At 35.1% G+C, this 27636-nt stretch overlaps 1 protein-coding gene across 3 annotated transcripts in view; it reads right to left on the bottom strand.

The window, feature by feature from the left end:
- Gmds (GDP-mannose 4,6-dehydratase) overlaps positions 1-27636 on the bottom strand; it is a 615427-nt gene that overhangs the window by 472303 nt on the left and 115488 nt on the right. For all 3 annotated transcript variants that reach the window (XM_005335160.4, XM_078020438.1, XM_040282195.2), the window contains exons 2-4: positions 25031-25075; positions 17254-17341; positions 15041-15150 (exon numbers count right to left, since the gene is read on the bottom strand). In XM_005335160.4, the coding sequence (XP_005335217.1) occupies positions 15041-15150; positions 17254-17341; positions 25031-25075 (243 nt within the window). The remainder of the gene's footprint in view (positions 1-15040; positions 15151-17253; positions 17342-25030; positions 25076-27636) is intronic.

Below are 27636 nucleotides of genomic sequence, written 5' to 3' on the forward strand. Positions count from 1 at the left end.
GGGCTAAACAAATGTATATAAATTGTCAATATAGTGAAACTCTTTATTTCATATGTTAACTTTGCAGTAATCATTTCGATTTATTACAAATTCCTAGGAGATAGATAACTTGTGAATTTTTAGAAATTACCCGGGTTTGTGTCCTTTTAATCTCCTAGATGTTGTAGCAATCAATATTTTATCATTATACTGATGTTTCATTAAGAAATCTGTATATGCAATGACTTATTTTATTTTATGAAGCACTATTGGTAAAGGTCTAAAGTCATAGTACAATTTAAATAAACTTTAGATTATCCAGTGAGGGATTTGATATGTGGCAGCAAACATATGTCATCAGTTTGACTAATGCAGATGGAGGACCAAGAATAAAAAGTATATGACAGCAACAAAATCTGGATCAACAAGAAATTGAGATACTACCTAGAGCATGAGATCACAGAGCTAATATTTTGAAAAAATCAAACACCTCACAGGAGCTCGACATATAACACTAACATCTGGAAGTTAGATAACCAGAATATGGAAAATCAAATGCCCTTGAAAAATAAAAGAAGGCATTCAATTACAGTACATTATATTTGTTTTACACATAGAAATATAATTCTTATCTAGCGAATTGATTTCAGTAAAAATTTTTATTGTACTCTTTCTGTAAGAACACAAGTTTATGAGTAAGATGAGGTAAAACCTTTTGTCAATTTCAATTTTTTTCTATAAAAGAGAAAAAAATTAACCTGCAATTTTTTTAACTACATCATAAGTGTAAGAGCTGACATTATTGAGTTTTCTTGTTTAAAAGTGACAGTGTTTAAGTGTCAAAATTTTACTAAAAGGTTTTTACTACAAGTTTTCATTAGAATGTAATTTATAATATAATATAAAGAAAAATTTTACTGGTTTGTGATTTAAAACCTCTAACCAGGTAAATGTTTAATCAGAATGTTTATGTTGTCAGTTAAAATACTTTTTTTCCCCAAATGACGCATCTATAAATTCATTCAGAATTAGCCTGGTAAAATACACTCTAAAGAAAAAGAAAATTTAGTCACACCTATACAAAGAGAAAAGAAAGAAAAGACAAGCTGATATATCACACTTTGGAGACTTTTGTAACTTTTTTATGGATTAGTTTCTCTTCCTATGCCAATAAGCTGTATGACCAAGACTCATCATCATACAAGATGCTTCAATTTAACAAGTAAAATCCTCCTCAATAAGAACCGAGAGAACAAGAGGGAGAAACAGAGAACACATGCCAAAGATATAACATAAAAGCGCACATGAAATTTATGTGAAATTAAAGAGTACAAATACAGGCAATAAATTTATGAACCTAGGCATTCATTCCTAAAATAAAGATGCATCCTGTTGTTGTTGTTGTTGTTGTTTTTAAGGCAATTAAGTTTCACACCAAAACTGAATTTTAGTGCACTAATGTTAATTACTTTTTCCACTATCATTATAATATTTCTTGAAAAATAACAGCCACAGAGAAAATATTCTTTGTTGATTATGGTATCTCTCATCTATCAATTTAAATAATTTTTAAATGTCTAGACATTTTTAAATATTCTATATCAAATAAAAGAGAATAAAATTGGGGCATAATAAGAAAGCTAAAAATTAGACACACAAATATTTTATAGCATAATTCCCAATAGTAGTGTTCTCTATCTTAGAACTGGAATGCCAGTCGATCAATAAGATAAAAATTTAATTAATTTAATTATAAATTAAAGCATAATAAAGCATATTATTTCTTTAAGCATAATAAAGAAAATTAAATAAGACAAATATTACTTAAGCTATTATTATATTATAATGAAAAATTTCACGTAAATTCAAAGCCATCATAAAGTAAAACTAATTTTAAAATGCCAATAAGATTCTAAAGTCTTTTATAACGCTCCAAAAATCTGTTTGTATACTTTAAAAAGTACATACAACATTATTTATAAAGTATATCCTTTTTGAAAAAGTCCATTTAAAAGGTCATAAGCAAACTGAAAAAATATAAAAATTATTCAACAATTAATCATTCATACAAAACATTTACATAATATTGTCCAGGTTAATTAATATACCAGTGCTAATATTCAGAAAATTAACATAACTGGTGTTTTCTAAAAAAGCTTTAAAATAATATTCTTCTGTTAGTAAGGAACACAAATCACTTAGATGTAAGTACGTGAGACATGATTCTTTTGAAACCAAGCAGTTGGAGGAAGTGGTGTTTCGATCCCGTCCTTTTTCTGAAAACTGTGGCAATGGAAAGGTCAAATAAATAATCTGTATGATACTGTGCTGCTAAGAAAAGACAGAGACTACACCTATCATCTGCTAAAGAGGGCAAAAGCATAAAATAAAATGTAAGCAGTCACCTGCAAAACATTACATTCAGTTTAAAATTGTTTTCAAATAGCATGTTAATCTACAACCACTTAACAAATATGTTAGATATTTCATTAATGACTTATAAAGTAATTTATATATAATTTTAACTAATTGAAACAGTGTAGACTTTCGTTTTAGGAAATAATATGATGGTGGAAGTTCATCTTATAAAATTCTATCAAATTAATTTAATTGAAGACCCACAAAATTATAAAATAATTAAATCTTTGGAGGTCATATCTTTCTTAGGTTTTATGTTTATTAAGCCCACACTACTAGAATCATTGAAGTAATATAGAACTCTCTATGCATACAAATGAAAGTTAACACAACATAGTTAAAAACAGAAAAAAATGCATATGTATGTATCTTTTCCTACTGATATATGACAGAGCATAACCAGTTAATCTTTAATAAGTAACAAGCAGAAGCCAGAATATGTTTTATGCTTCATTAAAACACCATTGAGGCCCATTACAGTACACAGTAAATGATGCTGGAAACCACCTTCACCCTTGCAAACCACATTCCCTTCTAACCTCATTTGGTTGAAGCAACTAGAGGGTGAACGGCAATATACTCTCAAGTAAGCCTTTATTAAGTATGAGAAATAAATTATATTAAGTGTTATTTTTTGAACTCAGAAATGAGGGAAGGGGTTGTTAAGATATCAAATTTACTAAGAAAATAATTATGTGAGAAATAAGTTGCTGTCACAAGAGAAACTTGCCAGATATTGCATTTAAGCAAGTTGTTATACACACCTTTAGAATCAATTTTGTGACACAGAGATTAGTCTGTGGTACTAAATCACCTCAGAGGAGATCAGAAAAAAACTGAAGGGTAGGGGAAATGTTTTCCTGAACAACATTACCATTACTTTAGACGTACCAAGAAACCCTTATTATGTTTGCAAGCAGTAAAGAGAGTGAGGTGATTCAATTGTTCAGGACGTTTTACAAATTGCTTTTTTATAACTCACTTCCAGATTTCATTTTCTAATACACAGGCTTCTATTTTGTCTGATCCTCCTGTCTATGATTTTACCAAATGCAGTTCTAAAACTTGAAAATCACCTGGAAATTTCTGAGAAGCCACCAAAAGGTCCTCAGAAGCAGACACATATTAAATATTAATTACAATGATGACCAACATCTTTTATAGTGCTTATGTCATTATACAGGAATGCTAATTAAAACATAAAATGACTTGTTAATTGCAAATGCGTTGTAAAGAAACACATTTGTACTTGTGCATTTAATAGCAAATCCAGTCTGGGGACTGGGCCATAATAGACTACAGTTCTATTTTCTAAAATGCTGACATTTGAGCAAATGTTCCCATGGAATGTTTGCCTGATTCGTGGACTGACATTTCCTCTTTGTAACTTGCTTAACTAAAAAGGAGACATGCAGGCCAAACTCTACCGTACCCGCAGGCAGCAGGCCTCACTTGCCTTGCCGATGCAGCTTGTGATGGTTTCTCTTTTACTTCCCTCTTGCCTTACCCCTCCTCAGTCCTTCACTGTCTTTTAAATCTGACATGCACATTTTCTTAGCTGATTCCAATCATCTGACAGTAGTGGATGACATACCTTAAAAGATTAAGCTTTCCCACCTGGGATTTGTCCAGAAATTCAGTGTATTATAGCTTCCCATAGCCTTCTTCATTCTCTTATATTCTTGTGTTATCAATAGTAGCTTTCTTTCTTATTTTACGTTTAACTGCAGGACACAGGCAGCTATGCTGATGGAAGTCAGTTTGTACTGTCACTCATCCTTCATTCCCACTACAAAGTTGGCCTCCATGGTCTGTAACACTTTGCTGCCATCTATATGTATAAAAGAGCACAACACTATGCACTAAAAACTTTTGTCTCTAAAGAGACGAAAAAGGAGCTCAGAAATAATTTGCTTGGCCTGCTCAAGTGCAGAAGCTTGTCAGAAACTTCTATTACTGTCTCTGTGAAGCAACTTCATAGAAGTAAAGGATTATTGGAGATCCATTATTTAACAATATTACTTAATATAACCAATGCTTTTCTCCAATATTGTTACTGATAAATTTTAGTTAATGTGGCAACTTTGGTGGAGTTGTGATTGAAAAGAAAATGGTTAAAAAGTTGAGATTTTGATTCACTTAAGTAAATAACTTCAATAAAATATTTTTTGTAAAATAGAAATCTAAATATCTTTCCAAACAATAGGATTAAATAATCTTTAAGCCAAAACTTCCATAGTATTTAATATACAGTAAACAGATAAAAATATAATTTACTCACATTATTTAATTTCAACAAACAATAACTCAAATATTGTGATGTAAGAACTAAGTAATCTCTATGAAACACTAAAAACACTTCTTCCTGAGGAAAATGGACAAATCCATCAGAACACACCAGAGAGACTTTCAGCCTGGTTTTGAATTGTCCTGATAAAATGTCAGTGTCAAAAAAACAAACAAACAAAACCCCTCCAGTGTGAGCCTTATAGAACACTAAAACAAACAAACAAAAGCTTTCCCCTGTACCATTTAACAATTAATTCACACAGTAGAGGCAAAGAATGATTATTTACAATCAGGACTAATGATATGTGTTAATAGCCTTGAAGAATGTCCTTTAGAGGTTTATTTTGTCAATATTTCCAATTTTCTAAGACTGTATGGAGATGGGAGTGAAAAGGAGACAGGAAAAAGTTGACCCTGAAACACCAAACAAAATGAGCTCACACTGTGCCTCCTCTCTGCCTATCTGTCCTTTATAACAACTGCCACTATTACCATAAACACGATGTTCTTCCTCTCTGAAAACATTTTATTTTAAAACTCACTATAACTACACAGAAGTTGAGCTGAGCTTTCAAAATGCAACATTTTCTAAGAAATTCGCAAACTATTCTAATAATGAACTTAATAGTTTAATATGCTGATGCTGGTCCAATATTTCATGCAATTTCTTGTAAATAAATTGAAATTCACTTCAGATTATCAAAAATAAAATCTCCAAACTATACTGTCACATAGTATGTAAGTATTATAAAAAATAACAGGAACAATAATACCTATTGATCTTTGATGTTAGCTGCTTTTCAAAAAATGAAAATCTAGTACATTAAAACAATTTTCTCATAATTATTTTTTCTTGCCGGCACTGGCAAATCCAATTAATAAGCTTTAGTGGAAATTAATAGAAAAGAGTCTGATGCATTCAATTTCTTTGAATTAGAAAAGGTCTCATTTTATCTCACTATTTCAACTTTAAGCATCCAACTTTAACAAAATAAGTTGTATAAACTTCACTTCTACAAAGTAGAAATTATATTGGAAACCAAGCTTTATTAGGTATTTTGAAAAGAGTAGTTAGTTTGTTCTTAAACTAACACACAACTTTGGTGGGGGGGGGGAGAAATGTCTAACTATGATATTAAATAAGGTATTATTTGTCTATAACTTTATACAAATTAGGAAATTGATTTATCCAATTAGGAATCCTAAAAACTATCTCTATTCAATCATTAAAAGTCCAAAACAAAAAGTTTCATTCATAATACATTTACTGACTTACTATTTGTTCCATTTGTGTTTGTAAATACATACAGAAATTGATATTAAAATATGCATGCACATTGGCTATATGCCTTAATTTCAGTTAAATATATTTGAAAGAACTTAAAATATTAAAATACTGCTACTTTTATTTAGGAAACAAGCTAGTACTAAGTGAAGGGTGCAAGATCCAACAAACATACCACTGTGTGGTCCACTAATTATAAGCAAAATTCCAAACATTATTAGCTGTTATCAAAATTACAATACCACCTAGATCTAATAAAATACAACAATCTGTTTGAACAGGGAGAGGAGAACTTTCATAGAGTGTTCTCTCCCATATAAATTCTTAATGGACTATAAAAGACTTTTTAAGTCGTTTTAGATTTGAATTCAATTGCTCAAATCCACAACAGGCTTTCAATAAGAATTTGAGCCAAATGACACGTGGGGACCCACCAACAGTGTACAATCCCCACATTCTCATGAATATAACACAAAAAATGTCCAACTTCTTCCTAATAGACATGAGAAATAACTAGTCATATTTATATTAGTAGTGTTTATGCATTGTAAACATAAATATTAAATTATAAAATGGGGAAAGTTTATAATGCGATTTATACCTTATTGTAATGCAAATAATAGCTTATTTAATATCACAGTTAGACATAACAAACTAAAGTGACTACCATCTGTATTAAATATCATGAGGACTGTGCCTGCATAGATGAGAGGGCAATAGGACTAATCAGAAAGAAACAGGGGCTTGTAGAACAAAAACAGAAACACATCTTTATTTGAATGTAGAGATTTGTTCCACCCATGCTATCTACCTATGAAATTAAAGCATATGATTTGCTCCAGTCACCTACCTATTTACTGCCCTTGTAAGGGAGCTAAATTGTCCAGAAACACACACTATAGTATGCATGGATATTAGGTACAAATGCAAATCCACCATATAAATCCTCAGTTCTCTAAGTTGTACTCACTGATCTTTACTAAAGTAAACTCTTCTGCTCACAGGCATCTTTATTATCTCAACATTCACAATTTGCTAATAAACTAGAGGCTTTATGTTGCTCTGAGCACATCCAAGAATCCTGTTGACAATGTAACAATTTTAAACTTCATATGAAATATAAGGCTATATCAATTTCTCTAACTATTAATAAGTTATTTTCAGAGACCAATATAGACTTATAATTTTTATAAACTAATAAGTGGACAAAAATGTATCTGTGGTATTAAAACAGAAATATTTATTTTTAAACCTTAGAAAATACATTAATTAATATTATAGTTATGTTACTGCCTTGGCAATTTCTTTAAAACATAATTATAGGAATAAGCTGTTCATTCTAATTATTAAGCTAACAACTTTTCTGATTCCATGAGTAGCAAATGCTATTACATACCTGACTTTTAGGGACACTTACATATATACCAGCAATGGTATAAACACTCAGTTCATAAAAAATTACAATGAATTGAATTATCCTAAACAAAAAGATTGTAATCATTCCTGATGAGTCAGTGTTGTAAATTTCTCTTTTTCCTATTTGTTAATTTTATTTTAGCATCACTAATATACTTGTTCATTTGTACCTTGCATTGTTGTATTTGGGGATTTTCCTAGCTATGCAAACACTATTCATATGGTATTAATTATAACCAATTCCCTCCAGCAAGGAAAAAAATTATTTTTAATTCAAACCTATTGCACCGGAACTTCATTTCACTGTACTAAATGATGGGAATGACAAGAGAGGTAAAACTTCTCTCAGTTCAATAACACCTTCCTTCCCACCCCCATCCTCAGTCTTCTCAGTTTAGGAGCAGAATAAGAAAATGAGTGGCATCAGTCCTGGGTTCCAGGCTAGACAGAGCTGGCTGCTCATCAATTGGCAGACCCAGGCAGGCACTTGTGAAATTTGAACTGGATAACTGCCAAGAGCTCTGCCACCTCAGAATTCTATGGCCCATGTAATAAAATACAAAGGGCCCAGAACATCACTTCCCCCTTTAGAATGTGTCATGCAAGTTAACATTGCAGAGGCAGGAACTACAGGCATTTCATTGAAGAAAACACTCTTGCCTATGCCTGAAGCTAAGGCAGAGAGCAAGTCCCATCTCTGGCAGAAGCCCATCCACTTCCCTAGATAATCAACCTCATGTTAGCCTACACTGAAGAGAGGGGCACACTGATTATTGGGGTTCCTAAGACCCCTTAGGACTATGGTATGGAGGTGGGGAGGCAGAGTGGCCAGTTTGCATTTCCCTCCTCCCTGGCCTACTGCATTCACCACTGCCTACACCCTCAGGACTGGGTTGCCACCCTTCCTAGGAGTGTTCCTACTGCACATAGTCAGGAGGGCCTCACCAGCCGCTGACCTCTGAGTAAAGGTTGAGCACAGTCAATGAACAAGATGGGCGGATACCTGAGGAAAGAGTATTACAGTCAAGTTCCAGTGCACAGGCCCACAGGCAGAATCATGTCCTAAAGGTGAAAAAATGTAGATTTAGAAAGGCTGAGTAGCCTATCAAAATCCTATAGTCTGCATGTGATACAACCAGGATTTGAAAACAGGAAAAATCCCAAGTTGCAGAATCCCAGCAGGGCAGTTGGAGGGGGGTATGTTCTGGACATAAAGTTTTAGAATGTGTCCCAGGAATGCTGATGTGCACCCCTGGTTCAAGAGCCCCAGCCTATATAAAGAGCGTCTTGTGGCATAGTTGTCAATACTTATCCCAATATTAGTTGCAATGTGACCCCAGTGCATTCTGTAGGCACAGAGCCAGGTAAAAGATACAGCCACCACAGTAGAGAGGCAGATGGCTGTATGGCTGTGTTCACACGTGGAGACATAAGAAACTCTTACCACATAATAATATAGACCATGAGGCCAGGTCCTGACCTACCTATAAGGATGTTCCTCCTAAAAGCAAGAGGTATGTTCCTGACTACTCCTCATTTTCCTGCTCCACTCACACCTCCTGTCAGGTTCCCCAGAGTCCAAAATAAATAAATAAGAACACAGAAGAACAGTCCCTTTCTCTTGTTTGCACTGGGTTTTTAATAGGCCACCCCCTACTCTTGCTATAATTACACAGTAAAGGGTCACGTTGTTGCAATTTTGTTTTTTTTCTATAATTGAGTAAGTCAGGCCCCTAACCAGATGTTTAGCCATAGGCACCTGCCCTTCCCCACCATAATGCAATTCTCCCACTGCATTTAGTCACTTGCCCCCTTCCCTCAATTAGAGGTCCCAAGAGGTTCAGGCTTCCTGGGAATGAATACCAAGGCTGACTATCAAACTATAAATTTCAGCTCAGAACGTCCAGGAAAAGTCACTGAAGATGACAATTCTTTAACTCAGGTAATTAAATTGTTCTCAAGACCCACTAGGTTAATTCCCATGCCTGTTTTTAATTCCCAACTTCATTCCCTGGACTGGATTTTCTGTCTTATCTCTCCTTGATTCTACATTGGTGTCCAGCCATAACTACATCAGCTACTTGGTCCATAATCAACTCTTTGTGGCCAGCTTATTGAGCCTGAGGATCCCCCAAGGAGGACTGCCTGGTCTCCTTCTCTTTGGGTTCCCAAGATCCCTTAAGACTATATGAGGAAACCTCAGTCTCCCCTCACTAGGTCCTGCTCCAGCTCTTATCCCAGGCATTCAGCCCTTCCCCAGCTGTCATGAAACAAAATGAAACAACACAGAGAACTGAAAGGGAAAGTAATAAAGAAAATTAAAGAGTTAGAAGAAGAGTGGAAAATATGGAGCTAGTTATGTTGAATAAAAGAAAGTTAAGGAAAGACATAATAATGGTCTTTAGCACTGAAAAAGGATTTGAAAATCTCTAAACAAAAAAAAAAGAGAAGAGTAAGTGTATTTCTATTAAAGACACAAAGAAGAAAAATGAACTTAAGAAGAAACATATTGTGAGGAATTAAGAGGAGGACTAATTTCTATCAAAATTATAACTAATACAAAATCATTTTCTTCATTGATTTTATAAAATAAATTCTAGAATTTAAAGACCTGAGTTCCAATCCTGAACTGGCAGTTACTAAACATATGACTGAGCAAGCAATTTCATTTGTAAAATGGAAATCATATTAAATTATTTCTAAAGTTACTTCTAGCTCTAACATTCCATGTTTTAATTTTTTGAAAAAAAAAAAGGCAATTCTAACATGACATTGTGAGATGAAAGGAAATAATACTGGACTAGGTTCACCAGAGCTCGTCCAACACTATGACTTCAAAAGTGACGTGTGGTTATCAAAGAAGCTGCAAGAAACAGTGGACAAATCCAAAGGCATGACAACAAGAAATGCTGAACGCAGCCTAGAAACACTATTATTTACACAGGAAAAATACCCCATTAATCTCAAAAAAGCAGGTTCCTAAAACTTTTTTTCCATCAAAATGGGCAGGTCCACATATTGGATAATTTGTTCCTACTTGGATGATGTCATCATGCTAGGTTTAACTACTTTTAATAACTAGTACATTTCAGTCATCCCTCACTTTCTCCCACATAAGATCAAATCAGTCTTTCAATGACCTACTTCATGAGTCATAATTTTTCTGTTTATGATTCAGAAAAATGTCTTCAGTCAGTATTTCCCAGACTGCTGTGGGCTTATTCCAAGAACCAATTTCATCTTCATTGGTTTCCTACAGGAAACCAGACCAACTTCCTATTATTTTATTTTCCTTACTTTTAGTATACCATAGCCCACATCAAATTAACTGGAAGTGAGAGTGATAGAAGACTTTATTCCACACAAAGAGAAGCCAAAACAAACAGTCTAAAAGTCATAGATTCAGAATTAAATACAAAATGTGCTAATATTAGAAACCTCTTTCAAAAGAGCCCCAAACAATAAGACATTTATTTTATTTAATCTATTGCAAGCATTCCATGGTCAGAAAGAATTTATTCATTTTTAAAAAAAAGTATATCATCTAAAAGTACAATAAATTCTGCAAAGTTGAGTAATACTTAAATTAATTGAAAAAAATAAAATATGTATTTTACAATAGAATCCCAAAACAAGCTACTATGAAAACAGACAGAGCCTAAAGTGGTCTAGTGACAGAGCAGCATGCCCCAGCTGCCTGGCAGGTGAGCAAAGTCAGCACCCAAGGGGCTTCATCAGGATCCCAATTCTCTATGCCCACTCTCCCTGTGACTAAGAATCAACCTATCTTAGATCAGAGCAGAAACAGAGGTATGAAAGCATGAGATTTTGTAGGACATGCCTACCATAGTTTGTACTCATACTATTTCTTTAAAATGTTAGAAGTAACTGAGAAGTATTTATTCTCATGGACTGTCTGTACTGTTTAGAAAAAGGAAGATTTATGAATGTGAAGATCCTTAGCATAAAGGTATATCAGATTCTCTTCAGTCTCTTTCCATTCTCACCATGCCTAATTGCAGATAGAGTTTGGGGCTTTAAAAGTCCATAGCATTAATGATGAGTAACAGAACTATGTTTTATCAAACTCAAAAACTCATACATTAAAGAAGAAAGTCAAAGAAGAATGCATTTGAGACACATTCTCTACATGGATAAACCAAGAAACCTGAAACACCAGAGTAACAGCTCTCAAAGTATTGTCCTCAGATGAGGGTTAGGCATCACCTGGACATCTCCTAGAAATGCAAGTTCTCAAACCTCACTACAGACTTAGGATTATGGGAAGGGACTTGGAAACCTGCGGGGATGCTGATATATCTGTCATCTAGTATATTCTCTTGTCTTTCTACCAAGAGATCTGAGAAAAGAATCCACTCAGTTTGCATTTCCCTCATAAACCATCAACTTCTAAACCTCCTCTGTTCTCACTAAGTTATTCCATCCTATCACCAAAATGCTTTTTTCTTAAAGTCAGGCATCAGATATGTAGCTTAGTGGTAGAATGCATGTCTTGCATGTGTGATGCCTTGAGTTCCATCCCCAGAAAAACACACACACACACACACACACACACACACACACACACACACACTCACTCACACAAATATAAAAGTCCAAAGTCATCTCCAGCCTTACTGATAAGGCCAGTGACCTCTTCTTGGCCCTCTCTCCCCTAGATTTATCCTTTCCTGCTTGAAATGATCTGACTTCCAACTTCCAGGAAAATTCTACCCACTGCCTCTCATCTCCTGTTCCTGCCATCAGCCTTATTCTCCTTTCTCCTCTAACTACAGTAAAGTCCTAGAGGTTCAATCTGTACTCTTTGCCCTCTTTCTCCAGCTGCTACCTGGCATCTCAAGGACTCTGAGTGCTGAATGTATACTTGCACCCCCAAACTCTCCCAAACCTCAAAACTTTTTAAAAATATCTCACGACCTGCTTCCTTTGCATGGTCTTCACGTATTACCAGGAGAACACCTGACAGTGGCCCCATCAACTGCCTGATCCCCTGAGCACTGGGGGATCTCTTCCCTGGTGACTATATTGAGTAAGAAGAAGAATCAGTGTTGCTGGACATCCTGTTCCTTCCTCCTGCCCCCATTTCTGATGCTGCCATCCACATCCAACAAGTTTCCTGTGTCTTCTGCATCTTACTTCTAGATTCTGATCCCTAAGATTCATATCTGAATACATTTCTCCCCTGTTCCTCCTTAGCATGGCCCCACAGTTCTCCTCCATATTCTTTCTGCTCAACTGATCATTTGAATGTTCATCATGCTCCAAACGTGGCTTGAGGTTTTTTTGACATCTTGGCTTTCTTGGCTTTATGTTATAACCTCCATTTCAACTTCCCATTTCCCACTGTATATGTAAATACCCTCCTATACTTTAAGATTAGTGCCAGCACCAGCTCCTCCTTGACACTACCCATATCCCCTCAGATGAAAGTTATTTCTCACCTTCCTCTAAAGACTGGAAGACTCTGTGCCAGCCTGTGGTCCTTGCTGCAAATAACCTCTATTAAAGTTGAAACCTCTACAGTAGAAGTAGAATTTATACATCTCTTGACCTTAGTATAGCATGTAAGTTACCTTATATTAGGTATACATTAACAAATCTTTGTTGATGGATTAAATAATCTCACAAACCAAAACTCTTAACTGAGGATCATTGATCTATCAGGAAGGTAGTCAAAGTAAGGTAAAACAGAAAATTTCACATACATGGCAACTTAGAAGGAATCAACTCAATCTCCTTTTCTCTATATTATTGAAGTATAACTATTCTGGAATGATGACTAAAAACTATTATGCACACTACAACTAAGGAAATAGAACATTTTTTTTGAACTACAAATACATTTTGGAGAAAGGAAAGGTTCAGCTCATTTAATACACTAAAATGACAGAGGGAAAGACTTCTATAAATAAACCTTTATAAAATGTCCTAAGTCCTTCTGCCATGCCAGTTCATGTCTTCCAGAGGTGATAACCTATCTACAATCACAAAGCAAACTTCTTAATCTTAGGAAAATTGAATAACAGAGTGCTCGTTCCAAAACATTCTGTTTTGTCTGGAAGATACTCTCATGGCTGGTCAGGAAGGTCAAAAACAGTCAGATGAATTATATTGTGGAAGACAGACTGACTGCCTCAATTAAGGAAAATAAGATCGTCATTCCTGGAATGATTAAGAGTTACTGCTTCTTTTTAGCAAAGAGGTAGATTAATCTCTCAAGAAAAATATACCTAAAATACCATTCCTTTCCAAATACCAAATTTTAAACCTAGATATCAAACAGAATCATTACATATTAAGAAAGGGAAAAGCACCTGGAGGTGGAGCATGCAGGCAGAGTGTGGGCTAGCACTAGGGATAAAAAAGGAAAGGGAAATTTTTTTTTCCTAAACAGCATGTATCAGAAGTTAAAAGGTATCTTTATGATGGATATGTGGTCATTTTTCAATTTTTCTTACAGAAAAAAATTATTATGAGGATTGACAACCAAATTTTTAATCTCTTATCAACTGCAACGTTTTATGAAATTCAGTTCATAACTTCATCTCAAACTAGAAGAGCTATGGGAAATAGGTATATAGCCTTCTTTCTTTGAAAAGCTGAGGACATGGAGAAACTTCAAAAGATGTTAAATACTTCCCAAAATAAAATTGATGAATTTGTAATTCATTAAATAGCAAAAAATGCTGGTAGATGTTTCTGGACCTTCTTTTTTTTTGGCAGGGAGTGAGGTTTAAAATTAAAAGTCATTTGCTTTTATTTTTAAGCTTCACTAACTATGCTAATTAAATAAGTTTCATTAAATAGAACTCACATCATCCTGGGTTCAAATTTCACTCACCAAAGGAATACTAGGACACAAATACAACACCCTAAGTGAAGCAGATGGTGAGAAGTCTGGGGGGCGCTTCTCTGGTTTACAGTGTTTGGCTCCAGAAAGAACAAAAAAGAAGAAGGTAGAACAACTCAGCTAATTTTAACATATAATTGAGATTCAAAAAATATTCTTAACCAGTTATAGTAGTCACTAATAAAAATTAAAGTTAAGGTTTTACTGAGTTAAATCTTCCAAAATTTTAACAAAATTTTATTCAAAATGTGGTCTGAAATGGCAGTTAACAAGCCTTGCCGGGGTCATGACTACTGGGAAAAACAAAATAAATGAATATTGCTATTTGAATGTTAGCAGTAAGATTATATTATGCTGTTCAGTAATGGAAAACATACCTTCGAAAACCTCTATTTCCCTTAGGGTCAATAACCAAATTAACATGGATGGTTAAATTTGAAGACTAGGACAGGTGGATTATTAAGTTAAGAAGCAACAGACAGGGGCTGCAGTTGTAGCTCAGTGGTAGGTGGAGTGCTCACCTAGGACATATGATGCACTGGGTTTGATCCTCAGGGAGGGAGGGAGGGAGGGAGGGAGGGAGGGAGGGAGGGAGGAAGGAAGGAAGGAAGGAAGGAAGGAAGGAAGGAAGGAAGGAAGGAAGGAAGGAAGGAAGGAAGGAAGGAAGGAAGGATGGATGGATTAGGGAAAAAGAAAAATAAAGTAGAAGCAACAGACAAATGTAAAACATAGACCACCACAGGAACACAGCTAGAGAGAAAATGATAATGAAAATGGCTTACTTTGACATGGCTCTGGGCTCCCAGGTTGTAAATCTCTGTAGGCTTCACTTCATTGATAATCTTCACAAGGCAGGTACTATCAGTAAGATCTCCATAGTGCAACTTCATGTCTTTAGAATTCAAAAACCGACCATTAGATAAAAGAAAACAATAAAAGCTCAACTTTTGAAAATATCAGACTTGAAATGCATACACTTACAATGTCTGTAAACCAGGGTCAGAACGGAAATGTTGTCCTGGAGCAGCAGAATATAGTTATCATCTTTAAAGAACTTATGAGGTAAGAATGTAGCTCAGTGATAGAGTACTTGCCTAGCATTCACAGTACTGGGTTTTGTCCCCAGCATCATAAAAATAAACAAAGGATGAACCTACACAGTAGAAAGATATTTACATATATTTCCTATATCTATGAAGGATTTATAGGGATAAAATCAGATGAACTTTTTAAAACATTACCATACAATAACAGATGTTAAACAATTAATATATCTTACAACTCCAAGCAGTTGGAAGATGTGTTATGTAAGAGTGATTTTTCAGGCAAATAAAATTTTGTAAGAATGTATATACATTCTAAGCACATCTATAACATACTGATGATAGTAACAATAGCTCATATTTATTATGTTTATTCATATACTTTCATCTACTGATTTATAAATACATTATAAACATCAGACCTTAAGCTATCTATGAAAAGTCTGACACTATAATATAACTGTGATTAGGACAACTAGCCTATTCCAACTCCTACATCTAAGTTGATCCTTATACTGACTTCATTAGTGTAAGAATTTAAAATGTATAGATGGGTAATTTGATCATTTCATTATTTTTACAAAATATTGATCTTATCATTATCTCTCTACCTGTGTTCCTGTGGTGGTCCATGTTTAACATTTGTCTATTGCTGCTTCTTTTTTTTCCCCCTGTAATACCTTTATTTTGTTTGTTTGTTTGTTTGTTTGTTTGTTAATTTTGGTGCTGAGGATCAAACCTACTACATTCCTAATCAGAAAACTCAAACTTTGAAATGCTCCAAATCTGAAATGATTTTAATGCTGACAGGATGCCACAAGTATAAAATTCCACATCATGAAACTTGGTTTAATACACAAAATTATTTAAAATATTGTATAAAATTACCTTTGTCTGTGTTTAGCAGACATATGTGAAACAAATAAATTCTGTTTTAAGACTTGGGTCTTATCCTCAAGTTATATCATTATGTATATGCAAGTATTCCAAAAACTGAAAAAATTCAAAATCCAAATCTTCTGGCCCTAAGCATTTGGGAAAAAGGGATATTCAATATACCTGTAATAATTTTCAAGAAGAATGTACTCAGCAATAAGGTGAAAAGTCTTTTCTGTGGACAAACTGATCACCTTCTTGATGATTACTACCTGAAAAAGTAACCCAATCTTCCAAATATTCAGGACTTGGAGGTGAATACAAAATCATTGATCATTTATAAATTGACTGTATCACCCTTGCTAGCTAGAAAAACTGGCTGAATAATGCAAGCTGAATTTGGAGTTAGAGCTCTGTGTTCTAGTCCCACTCTGTCTTCTTGGTAGTGTTTGACCTTGATAAAATCACCTCTGTCTCCATTTCCTCATGTACAAAATAGTCTAACAACTTGTGGAGTTGCTATAAAGAACAAGTAAGACAACACTGTAATTGTGCTGTGTAAACTATGCAGCTACAACACAGGCAAATTTACTAACAATGACAACAAAAAAAGCTATAAATCTTAACAATAATTGGTAAAGTAATTTAAATATAGTTTTAATTGCCACAAGGTTTTGAATCTATCTTCACAAATTATTTTAAAAATTAATTAAAATGTCTACACATTGTTTAACTTAAGTAAACTGACCACATATAAAAAGCAAAAGAGTGTTCTTTCTATGTAGAACTACTCTTTATTTGCAGGGACAGGGACACCTGGAGAGGGGTGATCAATTGGATAGGTCTCTCTGAGCCACCTATCCAATTTCCCTCAAACAGTCAAACCCAGATGATACAATGGCCTACGACAGCAAGCAACCAGGAAGGTTTTCAGCACATGCTGGTCATATTCAATACAGTAATACATGGGCAAATAATTATGACTAGATAGACTCTGAGAAAAATGACATTTGACAACATCTTCTCTGAAGATAGGAAGTTTATAGACAAAGGTTTTAGAAAAGAAAATGACTTACTTCCTTCAATATGAGCCTGGGGGTTCTTATATAGATGTTCAATTCGACCTGTATTGAATGAACTGGATCGCCGTACAATTCCATGGACCTGAAATTTTAAGTATGAAAAAAAAAAAGTAAATTACAAGTGTGTAATGAGAATTAATAAACAACTCAGAAGGTCTTTTGCTAATATTTGGCTTTATGAAAAATATAACTATTTCTTATAAACATTATTTTTAAACTATTAAAAACAGTTATGGTGCTTATTTTCTCTCCAACTACTGCCCAACAGCTACTAGCACCCTACCTCCACCTTTCTCCAGTGTTTTTACTGCCAATCTCAACAAAAGTAATTAGATAATTATGTGACTTCATGCTTAGTTATAGATACTCAAATGTCTCCTTTGCTAAACACATATATTTGCTGCCCTACTGCTGAAAAAAAAATGTCTCTTCAATTTGAAACTGAAGACAGACCACATGAGGCTACATCTGTAAAACAGCTTTGTGGCCTATTTAACAGGGCATGGGGACTCCACATCTTTCCAATGTCCTCAGAGCTATTGCATGCTGCATCTATTTTGAGTGTGTGCGCGCAAACGTGTGTACATAAATAAAGTTTTTTTCTGTGGAAAAGTCAGAAAGCTAAATTGGACAAGTTAGGAATAAGATTCACACACTACAGGATTTAATAAGATATGAAGAAAACCCAAATGAAGCAAAGAATTTTTAAAAATTATCTTGATTTATCCATGATCAGCATGAGGGGATAAAGTTGCTGGAACAGGAATGCATACCTGTCTGATACTGAAGAAAAGACTATGTGTGTCTAATACATAACAGAAATTGTTCCAGACCTGGCCCCACTTCCTTCTTGTGTCAGGACTGCTCCCTTTGTGCTGCCAATGCTAACACTAGTTTATGTCACCAGCTGCCCAAGTTCCAGTTCCACTGGTGGCAGTTTTAATCCTTGACTTATTTTAATAAGTGTTCCTTCTAAGGTTGGGTAGGTTCATTGCAGCTGAATACACTTCTATATTTTTAACTCAATCGTTTTCTGTCTATTTCAAACCAAAATTAATCCTTGGCATGACTCAAGTATTCCAAATGCAAGGAGGAAATTATAAGCACATAAGACTTTCTTTCAAATAGAAAGAAATGTCATCGTCATTTTACATGGCATACATGAGAAATGACTTCTGCAATGGATGCAACACACCCACAATTAATAATTCTGTTAGTTAGCTGTATTACCCAAGAGGAAAGCACTCATCAACACTATTTTCCAGAAGAATAAAACTCAAGAAAAGTTGGTAAATATGTAAATATTTTAGTAGGGGTATACTGCATTCTTGGTTGACGTTTTAGGAGACAAACATTAAAATCTTAGAAATGGTGAGATTTGGTTATGCATAGCCATGTCTTAATTTAGAAGTATAAGAATATATAAATATTAAGTTTAGAATTTATTCTACTTTCATGGGCTACAATTGTTCAGGTTGTTACTTAATTGTTAAATTGAGCTTCTCTACAAAATTAATAAATTTGTTTAACAAAAAGCAATTTCACATACTTATACATAAGAAATCTGATGTTTAACACCAAAGTTATTTCTGAAATATATCAATACAGATGTCAGTGCTTTGTTTTATTTGATGGAGAGGAATGTATACATTGTAAAAATACATAATTTAATATGTATAATGATGATAATAATAATATAATGATGATGATAATAATAATATAGGGTATCTTGATTGATGAATTCTGAGGAAGTCACATATTCATCATGTGTAAGCATAAAAGACTTTGAAAAAAAATTAAACAATCTTTATGGATTCAATGTGAAAAGCAAACAATTATACAAAGTCATAGCAAATCAGTAACACAGGAACTTAATGTCACACTTACAATGAAAAGCATTAAGCACTATTTCTTTTTTTTCCTCTAATGAAAAAAAAAAAAGTGTTTTAATTTCCCCTCACTCCCAACTGTCGGTATGTATATACAGAGAAAGAGACTTGCCAAATGCTTAATCCATGACAGCAGGTATTATTCTAAGAACTAATGAAAGCTGAGTCTGTCTGCTTCTAAGACAGGTGAAATACAAACACTAAGACAAGCCAAATTGTATGCAAACTGCGTAATCTAGTTAAGAATTAAGAATTTGAGATTAACAGCTTCTCTTTATAGAAAGGATGTAGGGCTTTTTGTTTGTTTGTTTTTGTAAGGGTTTGGAAAGAGATGAGGGTTACAAAATCAAACTGAAAAGATAAATGAATTAAGTGACTTTATATGAACTTAACCAGAATTATTATTAAATTATAGTAGTTCAAAACTAAATTCTGAAAAACTAAAGTCTTAAATGGATATAAGTATTGTGGCAAACAAATATGTCATAGTTAATTAGGTGATGAAAGGGGAAATTTTAAGTTTTCTTCATATCAGAACAAAGTTATTTTGACTTCAAAATCTAGAGTCAGATTAGGCACTATGACAGAGAAATGCTTCATTATTTATTCATTATGATCAGGAACATGAAGAATCGATATCACTAAATGCCAATTCTTTAGTGTCTATATTTCTCTTGGAGGCATGGAATACCTTGCAGGGATGATTAATGTCACTCAGCCTTTGAAAAGTATGTAAATACATATTTATATTTAGGTAATATAAACAGTTAACATTTCCATGACAGTGACCACGGGTCAGACTCTGTCTTTTATAGATAAAAAAAAAAAACAATCACTCAATATTGAAACAACCAAGCTAATATTATTTCCATTTCTCAGATGAGGACACTGCCTGAGATCACACAGCTAGTAAGTAGTGACAGTTAAAGGGTTAACTGGGCCAATCTTGAAGATGCCCAAGGTAGTTTTAAATAAAGTCCATAAAAAGCTTGACTTCTTTCAAATAATGTATAAAGGCTTCTGGGATAATCAATAAGCCAAGGGAAAAAATATTTCAAGAATTCTCACTGATCAAGAAAGGAAGTGTAGGAGATCCACACTCCAACATATAATCTCCCCAAAGAAAACAACTGGATAATTCTTGTATCCCATTTCTTTTCTATTTTTATACTCTACCTCAGAGGAGGTGGTTATAGTTACTTTCCTGGGAATGAAACCCATAATGTACCTGTTATTTTATTTTAAATTCTGAGGTGCTGTGTTGTTGTTGTTGTGGTTGCCAAGTTATTTTAATATAGATTTTTCTTATATTCCTGGGTAAATGTTAGCTTTTATAAAGTTCAACTTAGTCTTTTATTTCTCTGATTCTTCTCTGTGCAAACCAGGCAAAAGCATATGTTGCTGGCAGTTTGTTGTCAGCTTATCTGCTAACAATGGTGCTGAGAAGGTATTTGAAACTAGAATGTACGAATGTACTTTCATAAAACATTTCACTTCTGTCAATTCCCCCCCCCCCATGATGGGGAAGAATGCATGCAACTCTGGCATCCAAGGCAAGAGAACATGCCTGCCTTTCATTAATGCTAATTTGTGAAGTAGACTAAAGGAGCCCACTATACCATCTCTGTCCACTAGCTTGTCAGCATCAGACACTATCTTTCATTCCTGTCACAATGAGCCCCTTGCATCTCACAGAGTTCCAAGGGCTAAGTGTTGTTCAAATGCTCTTATACCTAATCTTCACAACCATGTCAGGAGATAGGTATATTCATCATTCCCATTTACAGACAAGGAAACAAAGTCTTAGAGGGGCTGATTGACTTGCTCAAGGCCACAGAGCCAACAAGTGGCAGAAGAGGGATTAAGACACAGGACATACAGTTCTAAGCCATGGTGGGCTGGGCTGCTTGTTCAGCTTCCTTGCTCTATGCTGGTCCACAGGGTAAAAAAAGAATGACCTCCTGCACTTCAGTAAGGCACAGAATAAAGTCCATAATGAATTCACAGAATAATTTTCCACAAAATCTTGACAATTCTTTATTTTTCTCTTTTTTTTTATTTTATTTTTATTTTTTTTTATTGTTGGTCTTTCAAAACATTACATCTTTCTTAATATATCATGTTTCACAATTTGATTCAGAATGGTTATGAACTTCCATTATTACCCCGTATACAGATTGCTGAATCACATCGGTTACATCAGTTACATTTCCATTGATTTACACATTGCCATTCTAGTGTCTGATGAATTCTGCTCTCTAACCTATCATCTACTATCCCCCCACCCCTCCCCTCCCCTCCCCTCTCATCATGGGAGAACATTTCCACATATTAGCAAAGAATTAACAAGTGTTAGATCATTCTCTTTTAAGTCTCCTTACTGTTTAATTCTTAGTAAAATTCAAGAAACAAACAGCAATAAAACTGTAATTCTCACTGTCTTTTCTCAGTGAGAAATGGACTGTAATTAAAGCAGTACACCCAGCCTTCCATATCCATAGGCTCTACATTCATGAATTCAATCAACTACAGACAGAAAATTATTTTGTTAATTGGGTCTATATTGAACATGTCCAGACATCTTTCCTTATCAGTATTCCCTAAACAATACAGTATATAACAACTTTTTACACAGCATTTATATTGTGTTAGGTAATCTCCAGATGATTTAAAATATTAATATTTAAAAATACTAATATTTAAAATATTAATATTTTAAAATACTAATATTTAAAATATTAGAGAGGAGATATACAGGTTCTCTGCATATCTATGCCATTTTCTAGAAGGAACTTGAGCATCTTCAGATTTTGGTATGGGGAGGGTGTCTGGAACAAATCTCCTATAGATACCAAGGGATGACTATACATACTTTACTTTTTCACTTTTAACAGTTCTTTCAGAACATGATCAGATTTATAGATTTCAGTGACCACATTAAGCTTGTATGATCATACAAGGAATTAACCACTACTAATCAATCTGTTAATCTAATCCATTCCTTTTGAAGTCATCCACAGATGTCTGGTTTTGCTTTAAGATTAGTTAAGCTTTTTGTATTTAAAAAAAAAAGGAAAGAATGAATGAAAGAAAATAGGGGAAAAGTAAAGGAGCATAGTTAACTGTGCTGTGCTAGTTCTGCATACCCTGTCTATGCCACCCGTCATTACTACCCCACAGACCTGATTGCTCCTCTACCAGCCACCTTCATAATACCAGACTGACCTTCTACTGCTAGCCAGTCAGTATGCCTCGTGTTTTCTAAGAACAACTCAATCTCAGCATCAAGCCTCTTCACAGTGTTTATTTGTTTCTGGCTTGTACTTTGCTACCCCAAACTAGGCTGTTTCCAGTTATTTCTAAGTTTAGTGATATTCCTGATACAAAGAACAGATTTGAAATAGCTCAGAGAAAAAAATCCCCACAAATCTGGAATATGTTAAGTCATCTATGATTAAACAGTCACCATATCTCATTTGAACCTTTACTCATAGTAGGTCCTCCACATGTAGTTCATGGTTGCCACAACTGGGGACAAGATAGAAAGGACAATTTCCAAACTTTTGAACCAGGCTTTGGTATCTTAATGGGACCTCTCTCTGAGAACCCACTGAGAAAGTTTGGGAACCCATAGAGTTAAAAGTCTGTACTCATCTAAAATTGCCAGAGTTGACCCTCAAGGGTTCAGATGTGAACAAATGTGTCCCCCTCTCATCATACTGCACACAACCTACTAATTCTATTTCTGCTTGTGGTCAAAAACTACAGCTGATACTTCTCAAAATTTTCCAATGTAGCAAATGTGAAAAATCACTCTAACATTCACTTTGATCTACACACAAAAAGATAAAGCCTACAACACCATCTGATTCTTCTCAATAGCTTATTCTCCAAGTATATCAATCTCTGAAAGTTCTCAACAGCAGCCTACTGAAACAGAATACAATGCAGATAAACACCTTTTATTCCAACCATCCTTATAGCGTTCACATACTCCCTATACTATGTGGAAAACTTGTTTCTACTTATACTTTGTGGCTCAATACCTTCCCCCTATACTGTCAATCATGTTTTCTTTTATCAATTATGGATCTCACTCCTAAGTGTCTCCTTTCTGGTCAATTATTATTTCTGTGATAAATTCCTCCCAAATAACCATGAATTGCCAAGTGGGCTTTCTATCATCTCTATAAGAATCTAATCTGCACTTATAATTTCATTGCCAATGAAAAAAATATATTTGCACTCACCAAGCTGCCCCAGGTTCTCTGAGTGTTTCCAAACCTCTCATCCTAGTTAACTTCTGAAATTGGCTGGGTCCTTAACAAGTCACCTGAATAGAGCTTTGCCTCTGCATGCCACTCTCCTTCATAGTCTTTGGCAGTAGCACTAACTGCACCACCATGCACTGGTTCTTCAGCCTGAGAATGGGCCCTGCCACTTATCAACCATTATCACAGCACACAGCCATACTCCCTTGTCCTCAGGACTGGATATGGACACTGCCTATAGCCAACTACTTCATCTCTAGTCCCAGTCCTCATGACAACTTTAACAAAGACCTTAATACCCATGAAGCTACAGAGTCTCTCCTGCCATACCACCTCCTTCTGCAATAATGCAATAACTACTTCTCTGCTAGCTCCTTCCCCTATTTCACTTGTGCCTCAACCACAGTACTGGCCACCAAACACCTCCCAGTAGGTCTTCCATATCTGAAACACAGTACTATGGCTATTTCTCCTTTTAATGTTTATTAAAGCATAGATTAATCTGAATTGATAATATAACCCTTTCCTAGAAACAACTCTTTGAACTATGAATGATCTATTCTAAAACTCTGCTCAGTAGAACCTATATTTATACTTTTGATTATTATAGCAGTCTATTCATATGGGTATATACGTACACATGTATTTTCATAATTACACTTGCCTTATTTTGATGTTGCAAGATGTAGAACTATTAGGAAAGAATACAGAAGGTGGTCAACACACCTGCTATGAATTCTTAAGGTCTAGAAGTCACGGCTCTCAAAAAAGTTTCTGAGTTATAGTAAGAAAATTAATTTTCTTTTCTTCAAACCCTATCTATTGGCATTTAGATGCTCGATTCCATGCTGTTGTTTTTTTTCCATTGTCTCCAACTACACATTTTTACACAATGTCCTTACAACTGGAATAAAAATACAATGCAAAGCCATCAATACAAATGTTCCCAAAGCAGGTTAGAGCATATGGGCAATAGTGTGTGGGTATTTATTCTCTGCATAGCATGAACTTACACATACATAGATATCTGAAAAAAAGTCTTTGAAAAGTAAGATATACACACTGAATCACATCAAATTTCATACAAAAACCTAGGTTTCTTTTAAGGAAAGAATAAAATGTTGAAGGCAAAGAAGAAAAAAAACAATGATGAAGCAGCAATGGCAGCAGCAAACCTGAAAGTTTCAGCTTTCATAAAATATATGGCTGCCTACTAAGAAAGCAAAAACCTTCAGGTGTAATTTCTCATTCAAGCTTGCCAAAGATCAGCTTGGCTTTTATTGCTCCGTGTAATTTCCGATTTAGGTGACTTCACTGTGAGTGGGACTTTTTATACAACACATTACATCATAAATTAGTGCTCATAATGTTACAGCTTGGGCTTAAGAAGGCTGAAGCTTTATCAGAGATGTGTGGAGCGGCTGAGCCACCAGCGCTCACCAGCAGATAAAGAGCACAATAAGCTGGCAAGATCACAGGCCAGCAGCACAGTCTTCCCCAGATTCTGATTTGTTATCAGTTTCCGTGGAAAATCAGGAGGATGCAGCAGAGGAAACGTGAGGCCCTGTGTCTGAACAAATCCACCATCCGCTAGCCCCCTGAGTCACTCACCTCGTAGCCTTTCTCCAGCAAGAACTCAGCCAAATATGAACCATCCTGGAGAGAGAAGAAAAAATGAGAAGTGTCAGACCTATGGTAGCTAGAATTAAAAAAAAAAAAAAAAAAAAAAAAAAAAAAAGGCCTACACTAAGAATAAAAAAAAAATGGCCTACACTAAGAATTTTGAGAAAAGCATTTAAGAGGTTTCTTGAACTAAAATAGAGGATCATGGCAACCAAAATAAAACAATACCAATAAAGACAATAAACACCATACAGCATTCCACTATTCCTGGGGAATTTTCCCAGACAGTAATCCATTTGCACTCCATAAAAGACAAAGGAAGAAACTGAAACCCAGAGAAGTAGTTAACATGAAGAGAGAAAATGCAGACCTTTAGAATCACATGGATTTGGGTTTACATTTTGCTACTCACAAGCCATATGAAATACACAAATGTGTGCAATGTAAAATGCCTTGTGATAAACTCCTTCCAGATAACTGTGATTTGCCTTGGTGCTATGGGAACATAAAGCAGGAATATGACAAATCGAAGGGAGGTACCAAAAAGGAATCACTGGATAAGGGATCAGATGGAGACAAAGGAGGCTTGAAGAGGAAAGGGCAGGGAAGAGGAGGCAGAGAACATGCAGTGTAGGCATTACTGAAAAAGAGACTACTCAATAGAGTGGAAAAGCCAGCAGGGCAGTGAAGGGAAGTTAGCACCTTTAGGGAAGGCTTCCAGGCCTTGGAGGGAAGTTGGCTGCTAATCCCAAGGGCTCTGGGAAGTCATTGATGAGTTTAAGGGATTTTAGCGGTGTGTGTGTGTGTGTTGTGGGGCAGGAGGGAGGTATAGATGTGACCAGATCTGTATTACCACAGCACATGTATGCTCCCACACACACATGAACTTTCAAAAAGGGGAGGATATTAGCTTTTCACAAATAAGTGCTTCATTTGTATTAATTTTCAGTCATGTAGTTCATCACTACCTCAATCCCTATCTCATGAAAGTGTTTGACTAAATACCGAGATTCTCAATTGGATTCTAATAATTCTTTCAAAAATTTCTAAGCAGGGTCTCTGTTTAAAATATTTCGTGTACCACTTTCAGGGAAAGAAAGTACAAAAGATAACTAATTAAACTAGTAAGAGGTCAAAAGCTGGGAAATCACCATTCAAGAGACACTTTAAAAGTCACATTTTAAATAGGGATCTTCTAACACTCCAGTCAGAATGGCAGCTATTATAAAGACAAACAACAATAATTGTTGGTGGGGATGTGGGGAAAAAGGCACCCTCATACATTTCTGGTGGGACTGCAAACTGGTGCAGCCAATATGGGAAGCAGCATAGAGATTCCTTGGAAAACTGGGAATGGAACCACCATTTGACCCAGCCTATCACTCTCCTTGGTCTATACCCAAAGGACTTAAAAACAACATACTATAGGGACACAGCCACATCAATGTTTATAGCAGCACAATTCACAATAGCTAAACTGTGAAACCAACCTAGATGCCCTTCAGTAGTTGAATGGATTTAAAAAAATGTGGCATATATACACAATGGAATATTACTCAGCAATAAAAGAGAATACAATCATGACATTTGCAGGTAAATGGATGGAGCTGGAGAAGATAATGCTAAGTAAAGTTAGCCAATCCCCAAAAAAACAAATGCCAAATGTTTTCTCTGATATAAGGAGGCTGACTTATAGTGAGGTAGGGAGGGAGAGCATGGGAGAAATAGACGAACTCTAGATATGTCAAAGAGGTGGGAGAAGAAGGGAGGGGGCAGGGGGTTAGCAATGATGTTGGAATGTGATGGACATCATTATCCAAAGTGCATGTATGAAGACATGAATTGGTATGAACATACTTTATACACAGAGATATGAAAAATTGTGCTCTATATGCGTAATAAGAATTGTAATGCATTCTTCTGCCATGTATTTAAAAAGTAAAATCAATTTTAAAACGTCACATTTTGTAATCAATCCTGTAATTGCTCTTCTTTTTTTAGCCCCAGTATGGGGTCCCATCTTCCCACCCAGACTTAACAAAAATGGGACACCGTAACTACTGGGAATTTGTGACCTCTAAAGTAGTTGGGGATGTTTGAAGTTTCTTGGGTATCTTCAGTTTTAAAAAGCTTAAAATATACCTTTCAGCTTCAAAAGTTCTTACCAGATATCCAGGAAAAAGAAAAATAATGCAAACCTTATGATTATCATGACTTGACCGAAAGCTGGAACTGGAGCTACCCTATGGGTCCTGGAAATGACAGGACTGCCAAGGAAGTGTATACAACATTAATGTAGAAGTCCTACATAAATTCAGGCAGAATGACAAGGCAAGGCATACAAGAGACACATTTTGTGGTTCATTAAAACCTCCAGCAGATATTTTTCAGACTTCTTGACATAAATATTCTGGTTTACGGACTCACATGGAGAAGAAAAGAAAGGGTTTGTGCTTTTCATCCCAATATTACCATGTGCATGGTTTTTACATGCTCAATACGTTAACTAAATCAGTCCATAACCTGTCCAATTCAGGCCAGGACAAGCCAGGTTGGCCTACACTACCATCACAAATGTTAAATCAATCAATGAC

Source organism: Ictidomys tridecemlineatus, chromosome 8, assembly GCF_052094955.1.
Source record: "Ictidomys tridecemlineatus isolate mIctTri1 chromosome 8, mIctTri1.hap1, whole genome shotgun sequence".
Taxonomy (NCBI): domain Eukaryota; kingdom Metazoa; phylum Chordata; class Mammalia; order Rodentia; family Sciuridae; genus Ictidomys; species Ictidomys tridecemlineatus.